At 50.6% G+C, this 8,154-nt stretch overlaps 3 protein-coding genes across 3 annotated transcripts; 2 read left to right on the top strand and 1 right to left on the bottom strand.

Annotated features, from left to right (window-relative positions):
• Nucleotides 1-551: 551 nt before the first annotated feature.
• PFICI_07253 (uncharacterized protein) lies at nucleotides 552-1,971 on the bottom strand (the record flags this gene model as incomplete). The annotated part of the gene is made up of 3 exons (XM_007835834.1): nucleotides 552-830; nucleotides 898-1,184; nucleotides 1,263-1,971. The coding sequence occupies 3 exons, from the start codon at nucleotides 1,969-1,971 to the stop codon at nucleotides 552-554; spliced, it is 1,275 nt and encodes a 424-aa protein (XP_007834025.1).
• A 726-nt stretch (nucleotides 1,972-2,697) lies between these two features.
• On the top strand, nucleotides 2,698-3,715 carry PFICI_07252 (uncharacterized protein; the record flags this gene model as incomplete). Its single annotated transcript, XM_007835833.1, has 3 exons — nucleotides 2,698-3,052; nucleotides 3,119-3,257; nucleotides 3,319-3,715. The coding sequence occupies 3 exons, from the start codon at nucleotides 2,698-2,700 to the stop codon at nucleotides 3,713-3,715; spliced, it is 891 nt and encodes a 296-aa protein (XP_007834024.1).
• A 968-nt stretch (nucleotides 3,716-4,683) lies between these two features.
• Nucleotides 4,684-7,968, top strand: PFICI_07251 (uncharacterized protein; the record flags this gene model as incomplete). The annotated part of the gene is made up of 1 exon (XM_007835832.1): nucleotides 4,684-7,968. The coding sequence occupies one exon, from the start codon at nucleotides 4,684-4,686 to the stop codon at nucleotides 7,966-7,968; it is 3,285 nt and encodes a 1,094-aa protein (XP_007834023.1).
• Nucleotides 7,969-8,154: the final 186 nt, after the last annotated feature.

The raw sequence follows: 8,154 nt of genomic DNA, 5'->3' as shown, positions 1-8,154 counted from the left end.
GGTTGGCACTTCACGCCTAGTCACACACACCCCATCATACCCAAACATACGCTGTCGCATTCTTTGATTTTTCTCTGTGGGAAAGGCTTGGGACTTGGTTTAAGGAGCCTTGAGCAGTCCTAGGAATTTGTATGCCTGCAAGAGAGATGGATATTTTGATTTTATAATGATTCCCCCGGGTTCGCGAGACGGAAATCCCTAAGCGGCTTCCCTTGGTTCTGTACTATAGCACCACACGCAAATCGCGACCTCTTAATGATGATGAATCTCGATACCCCCTCAAACTTGTATCTGTGTCAAGACTTTTTACGTGACAATATCAACTTTGCATCGCTAGTCACCTCATCTACTGATAATTTGAAGGATTGACAAGTCAAGACTGGTCCTACCGTATTTGAGCTAGAGGAACTAAATTTCAGGGTGGACACGCTGTAGCGACTGCAGTGTGTGTGCAGTACAATATATTACATTTGTACAATGATCATCAGCCCTATGGAGTAGGCGTGTCTAATAGTATACATCATTTTCTTCGTTCACCCAAGCCACTATGTCTACCGTCTCCTCGGGGATAGGCTTGGTGCACCTCGAGGTCGTGCCGAGATCGCAATCATCTCGGGCTTGTTGAAATGTGTCTCAATCACCTTGGAACCATCAACAAGCGAGCCGGCATCTTCCTTAGCCTGATCAAGTAGCAATGCCTTCTCTCTCTGGTCCTCAAGCTCCTTGACTCGGTCAATCGTCATATACCACTCCTTGGGAAACTTTGGCTTCGTCTTGATTTTATGGTGTCTAGTGTCAAGTGGAACGTCCCTGAAAGTATCGGTCTCGTCCTGTCAAGGGAGAGATCAAGGTCAGCGATTGGGCAAATAGAGTCGACTAGGACACACTACAACCTACCTTTGCTTCTACGATCAGCTTGTTCACGAGATCAGCAAGGTATCTCTTGTTTTGAGCCTGGTGATCAAACTGCTCGCAGCTCATCTTGGCAATCTTTGTCTCTGGGTTCCATCGAGCGCCCAAGAGTTTCTTCATCTTCCATTGTTGTGCGGAAGTGAGGCCAAGATCTCTCGGGGAGAACTCAACCACTACCTTGCTTTGTGCTGGGTGGTTCTCACCCATGTACGTGGTATATCGGAATCGGAGACACTCCTCCTGGGTCGGAGGCTCAAATGGCCGAGCCAATTCTGTAGAGAAATACTTGTCAGCCAGAACCCAAGAGACACTTTTTAGAGCTAGGCAATGCCCAAGCAGGTGTCACTCACTTGAAAGCAGCGGCATTTGCCACGCTGCAATGCGGGCGTACTCTCTGTACTCTCGGTGCTCCTCGAGCTTGCCATGCGCCATACTCATCATGTCCTCCTCGCCGAAATCGTCCTCGTCAATGTCGTTGGTAAGGTAATCCTGATCCTCCTCGTCCTCTCCCCAGAAAGAATTCTTGCCAACGCGCACCGTTGCCATGACTGGCGATGCCATCTCGTCAACCTTGTTGAATGTCTGCTCCAGGTCCCTAAGCGCATCATCCGCCTCCTTGGGCAGCTTGTTGACGTTTTGAAAGTACTCCTCAATCTTATCTGCTTGGGCCTCCAGCTCCTCAGGGTCCAAAGTCGCACGCTGTCCCCGGCGCGGTGGCACCTTCATATCGTGCGCGTCGGTGTATTCGAGAATCCGCTTGAAAGCATCCTTTTCATCCTCGGTCATGCCTTCCTGGAGAGCCAGCACGACCTTGTCGGATCTCCTGAGTCGGGGCACGGGAGTTTTCGTGGAGGGAGCGGCAGCATTGGAGCCCTCGGGCTTGCTGGACTGCTGCTCGCGGTCAACGTCGTCGGAGCGCCATGCCCGCGTCGAGGAGAACGGACGCCTCGAGCTCGTGAAATGCGAGGCCGCTGCTATCCTTTGTGTGGTGGTCGTGGTGGTGGGTGCCCGGCTGCAGGCTCGCGCACACAGCCTCAGGGACTGTACGGCGGCGACCATGGCTGTCGATGGCTCATAAGCAGTTTCGCCGCGTAAGAGAAGGTGAGTGCTGGGCTGGGGCAATTCGATCACCTAGTTTGAATCGCAGCTTTCCGTACCTGGACAAATTTCAGGCCTGGCGGCGGGTGAGAAATTCCGGAGCCCGGGCCACAATTGGACGGTACACAGGTTGAGGTCCACTAAAATTGATCCCAGCAAGACGGTATGGAAGGAACTTTGCGAGTTTTGATTCGTCAATTCATTCACACCTCTTGACCCCAGACGGTGATCTGCACAGCCACATCTACGACTTCATCCAGACACAATACCGCACCGCCACAAGACGCTAGTAATTGGGCATGATCCACCTCAAGAAAGATGGTAAGTACTACTACTTTGTTTCAATGCTCTGGTTTGCCGGAGCTTGTGAATACTTCATTTTCGGACTTTCCAAATTCACTACGCCATTCATCGAGTCTCGAACGCTGCATTATAGAGATTTTGAAAGACAAGAAGTCACGGCCAGCCTATTGCCTTCTCTCATTGTCTTCCAATTACTCTCGCTAGGATATCAATCTGATCAACAATTACTAGGCCAAATACCTAATACACCTGTCCAAAGGAGGGGATGAACAGCTGGGCTTAGAGTTGTTCTTGTGCGAGGCTGTACTTCAACGTCCACCTCAGTTTAATTGGATCATCAAAAGCCCCTACGAAAAGCACAACAAGACCGAAGCCGGTCGCATCATGGCGGACCCAGCTATCGCGGCTGCTGAGCCCGAGCACCGCCAGCCCTTCCGCACCATGTTTGTAACCATTGGATCCATTGCCTCTTTCAAGAGCCTCATCACCGAGGTTCTTTCCGACAAGTTTCTAGAGACACTCGCAAAACTCAAATTCAATCGTCTAGTCGTTCAGTGTGGCCCTGATCTAGAGCTCTTCGAGCGCATTCGTCCTCAAAGAGGCTTTGACAGCCACTGGATTGACATCGTCGGCTTCACTTACACCGACAAGATGAAAGATTATTTTCTGGAATGTGCACCTTCCACTGCAAAATCAGGCGAGGCCGCCCGCGGAAGGGGCATTATCATGGCGCACGCTGGTTCGTACTTGGCCATTTGTCCCGACTGTGCATTTTGAATGTCTGTGCAACTAACACGGTTCCCAGGTGCTGGTACGATACTGGAAGCCTTAGACATTGACGCCAGAGTCATTGTGGTTCCAAATACATCTCTTATGGACAACCACCAACTCGAGCTTGCGGAAGAGCTCGAGAGACAAGGCTATCTGCTACAAGGTCATCTCGGGTACGTTGAGACCTATAAGCTCTGCTTTGTGTATCACTTCAGACTAACTCGCACCATTTAGCGCACTCCATGAGGACCTGGAGCGCATGGAAACATACGAGCCTGCAAACTGGCCTCCCAAGCCTCCCAAGGACTCGAAGTATCGCCACATTGGTGAGATCATCAAGAACTTCTTCCCATACAGCAGGCACGTATCTGAAGCCGGTGAAGAGGAGGCGAAGCAGATGCCTCTGGAACAGCAAATGTGGCGAGATATGCTCGCCGGGCAGCCATTTCCCGATGGTGATCCACGTCATGTCTTTTTAAGCGGCCTCCACTCGCAGGAAAAGGAGAGCATGTTCCAAGAGTGGCGTAGCAACTGGTACGCACATCGCAAGATCAAGGAAGACCTGGAACAGGAGGGAAAACGTCAGTCTGATGAGGTATCGACTGGGGAGCGCAAAATTGAGAGTGGTTAGGAATCGCTCAGCTCACCCAATCGTTCATATACATATCTCTACGATTATGTCGCATCGCAGCTCACGCCCTCTGAGCGTGGAAGACTTCAGAGTCCTACTTCAATTGGCGAAAATAAAGTCGGCGCCCACGCTGCAGTCTTTGCTGCTTCTGCCAGCGAAGATAACGCCTTCAACATCGGAAATGGATGCATTCCAAGCTGGAACGAGGCATTAGATGCACATTCCCGCCTCTGGCTCGAGTAGTCGAAATCTTGTAACACTGCGCCTTCATCTACTATTTGGGGAAGCACGAATGATTTTTCGGTGCGGTTGGCCTTGCAATTCTGGCTGGGCCAACCCATCGGAAACAATTACACGGCGTTGCCGGCGTTTTGCCATAGGAAGATACCCTTTTAAATCTTACTTCTTTTTATAGTCCTACATTCCTATTGGCTGACTCAACGCTGTTGTGCCGGGGTGGCTGATTGGTTCTGTGGATGCCAACACAATTGATAAGGGGAGCACTTATTAGCCGCCGTGGTCGATGTAAATCCATGCTTCTGCGGCCAAAAGAAATTATCGGGTTGCACTGCACATGACCTGATCCCTAACTCACCAATGGACACACTCACTAGTGAGCACAAGAAACTCAGGCTGGGGTTCCTTCGCGGCCCGCAGCGTTAAGTCCACCCTCATAAGGCTGCGAGCCTGCGGCACAGCTCCAACACGATATTGCACAAGGGTGTATCGTTCAGGGGGCGTTTGAGGTGGACGTGGAGGCGACACTGCGCCTGAATCCTCCAGTCGATCAGCTCCTCAAATTGCAAAAATTCCCACGACGCCTAAGCTGCTGCCGCGAGCAGATTCTTGCGTTTTGAAAGATGCCGCCAAACTTGTGCATTACAAAGACAGTCCGTCTGACTGCTTAGGAGACTCGTGACGAATGCAGCAGCAGCGAGCTATATCGACTTGAAGCGGCGGTTATCAAGATGGATTTCATTCCACACCCGACCGACGGCCTGGAGCCAATGGACGTACCATTCGTGGCAAACTTGCAATATGTATATGACGCTGATTTCTGGTCTTTCCCTCAAGCATATGGAGCTGTCCCCGACGGCGACTGGCGCGAGTTGGGAGCGCACGACCTCGCCGCACTCGCTCAATCATGGCTTTATTTTGGCGTCATGGCCGAGTTCCTCGGGAAACCTGTCGATTTTCGGCATTTCGAATATACTGGAGAGATGCAAGTGGAGGAAAAAGTCCTTGTGACGAAGCTTGTAACTGCAGTGCCATTTAAGACTTTGCTGGACGAGTGGCTGCGCTTTAAGGTTGCGCCTGTTCTTAACCCGGCATTTATGGACGAGAATGCGACGATCGATTCTGGCCTGACTGAAGATGTTCTGTGGTCGGACTTTCAAAGGTGTTATGAATTCCTCGGCAAAGTGTTGAACACCTGTGATGAGCTGCAACGATTACCGCAAGCTTTGGAGGTTGATACGATCCCAAGAATTGTGTTATCGATCACAGTCTTATGCACCACGTTGCGTGGCATTCTTACGGAAATCCTAACTCCCTCCCCTGGAATAATGATACTTTTGGCGGGTGGGAAACGGAAGCAACTAGATTGGAAGCATGACGGGAATGAAAAAGAAAATGAAAATGAAAAAGTCCCACCGGTGTCGTCGGTTGAATTGCTACTCCGACAGCAAATGAGACAACAAGGGTGGTGCCCGTTCAAGATTAAGCATATCTTGTCGTCGCATGATTATGCAACTGTGTATTACTTCAGTCGACTGTTCAAGAAGTCGTCCCAGCTCAACCATGGATCATGCACGGAGACAGAGTGTGTGGCCAACAATGTCGACATGAGTAACTACGTCACGAGACATGTTCATCCGGGCTGTTCATGCTCGCACCTATCTTTCCCTGACGATGAAATGCGCCAGATCATCAGAGCAGGCGGCATACCAGTGGTGAGGGCGAAAGAGGTTGCCGTAGGCGAACCCCCGGTTCTTGAGGTGACGCGAATGAACACAGCGACGCGTTACGTTGCGTTCTCCCACGTCTGGTCTGATGGTTTGGGTAATCCCAAAGCCAATTCGCTTCCAGAATGCCAGATACGACGATTACAAGAATACGTTGACGCTTCGAAGCCTCCGGAAGAATCATCCTGGTACTCGTATCCCACTTTCAACTTTGACTTTCGGAGAACGAGCAGCTTGAACAAACCTGCCAATTATTTCTGGCTAGACACACTTTGCATTCCAGTTGGAAAGGAGTTCGACGACCTTAAATTCCGTGCCATCAACCAGATGGCCGCGATCTATAGCTCTGCCTACGAAGTTCTTGTGCTCGACTCATCTTTTGCCCACACTTCAATCCAGGACTCAAAAATTTGCGAGCAGATTGCTCGACTAGAAGTCAGCCCATGGATGGGGAGATGTTGGACCTTCCAAGAAGGCTGCTTGGCGGGGCTCCTCAACTTCCAATTTTCTGACGGTCGACTGAATCCTTTGCGAATGAAGGTTGGATACAGCACCTGGCTGGGAGAACATCTCGAGTCTACGCTTCTGCATCTCACCCGTGAATTGGCAAGCGCTGTACTCTTCAAACTCTTCGTAAAGCGAAGATTGAGGTTCAACGCGTCTATGCTATATGACGTTGAGACTGCCATCGTTGCAACAATATCACGGCCACTCATAACGCGTCTATCAACGAACACCAATAACACATCAGTGGCGTTGCTAGACCCGCAAATCCAGTCCGAGGCACAAGTAGCATTTGACCAGCTTGTTCGATGCTGGAACGAACTAAGCGTGCGAACAACAACGAAGCGTGAGGATATCCACGTTATTCTCGCCAACCTACTCCGTCTTGGCGCACACACCATACTCCAGATGGAGAAGCCGCAAGACAGGATGCGTGTTATTCTCAACAGCTTGAAGTATTTACCCCTCTCACTATTTCTGAACTCCACGATCCCCAGGGCGGGTCCTACTGAAAAAGATCGAGACCGCTGGCTCCCTCTCTACCCTGCAGGAAACATGCTATCAGACGCACCTCGGCTGAAGGTCACGGAGGGAGGGTATTACTTAGGCCCGGGCGAAGGTCAAGAGAATGGGGTGGAATTCCTCATGACGGAGCGCCAAGAGCCACCACCAATTCGTTTCATTGTGCGATATCCTTCGCAGGACAAAATAGCCATCATCGAGCTTCATCGGAGGCCTGGAGACACGTTCGCCGTGCAAGAGGCTGGGCTTCTTTGCTTTTCTTTCCAAATAAGCAGCGATCGAGCGTGTCGTGAGCTCTTGGAGGGAACTGACATTGCTTGTCAAAAAGTGTCTGGTGCAGTATTTCGCGCCAATCGTATCACGTACGAACAATTGGACAGCTCGAACTCTGAAAAGGAGGTCTCCGAACCTGATCACACGGCCCGTGCTGATGGGGTAGACTTGGTCTCTACTCGACCAGACTCCAGTGCACTGGATGATCTGCTAGAAAGCAAAAGTGGCAAGTTGCGGATTGTGTACGACTGTCCCATGACGGCAACTCTCGTGGATCTTGATGTCCACGATGTACAGAGTATCTCTCACGATCTAGCGCAGATGCCAGCTCGAGAAGTAAAGGCTCTACCTAAATCTTGGGGGATACATATTGAGCGAGGTAAGCACCTGCTACTCCCTACCAACCCAGGAAACAATGCACCCGTTATTAATTTCAGTTTTGCAGAGATCATGGAAGATGAGGTATTGGAACATCAACGTCCTGATCCTTTGGAAGGTACCGGCGCTCTCTGGGTTCTTTTAGCTGTGTGCAACGTAGCAGTCCCTTTGCTACTATACTTCGGCACCACTGGCCTCGGTATCGCCATTCTCGCGACCACATACGCAAAATTATCAGCGCTTTCGCGAGCCGGCGTGATTCTTAAGCTCGTCATGAACTTTTTCGCAATTGTCCAGTCCTTTTTTATCCACCTCGCTTGGGTGTGGAACCTCGCGCATCTCATAACTATCGCCCTTTTCACGATCGGGCGCTTCCCAGCCGGAGGAGGGGATGGCAATCTGACGGCTCTGGATCGTGCATTTGTGGGTTACGGATTCACCATTCATACGGTTCTAATGGTTATGTGCCCATTGATCATGAAAGTGGCCAGATCGAGAATGTCCACGGAGTACATGAAAACGTTTGACCCGGCTTGGACCCCGGAGAAGCAGTCGTGGGAGATGAAGGGGATTCAATGGGTGAAAAATCGGATGTACGACGATTTTGACTAGGATATCCAATAGATGCCTGTGAAGAAACATTGAAAGCCGGGCGCCCAAGTGTTTGTAGCTTGCACCTATGTACCATATAGCGTAGATTTGAATCCAGTAATGTACGCACCAGATCTCTGCCCGCGCCTCACAGAACTCATACCCATTAGCTGGACAAGAAGGAGAACTATGAACAGCTTTGGAAGG

Source organism: Pestalotiopsis fici (assembly GCF_000516985.1).
Source record: "Pestalotiopsis fici W106-1 unplaced genomic scaffold PFICI_Scf_4, whole genome shotgun sequence".
Taxonomy (NCBI): Eukaryota; Fungi; Ascomycota; class Sordariomycetes; order Amphisphaeriales; family Sporocadaceae; genus Pestalotiopsis; species Pestalotiopsis fici.
Note: the sequence above shows the minus strand (reverse complement) of the source record. Positions and strands in the feature narration are given on the sequence as shown.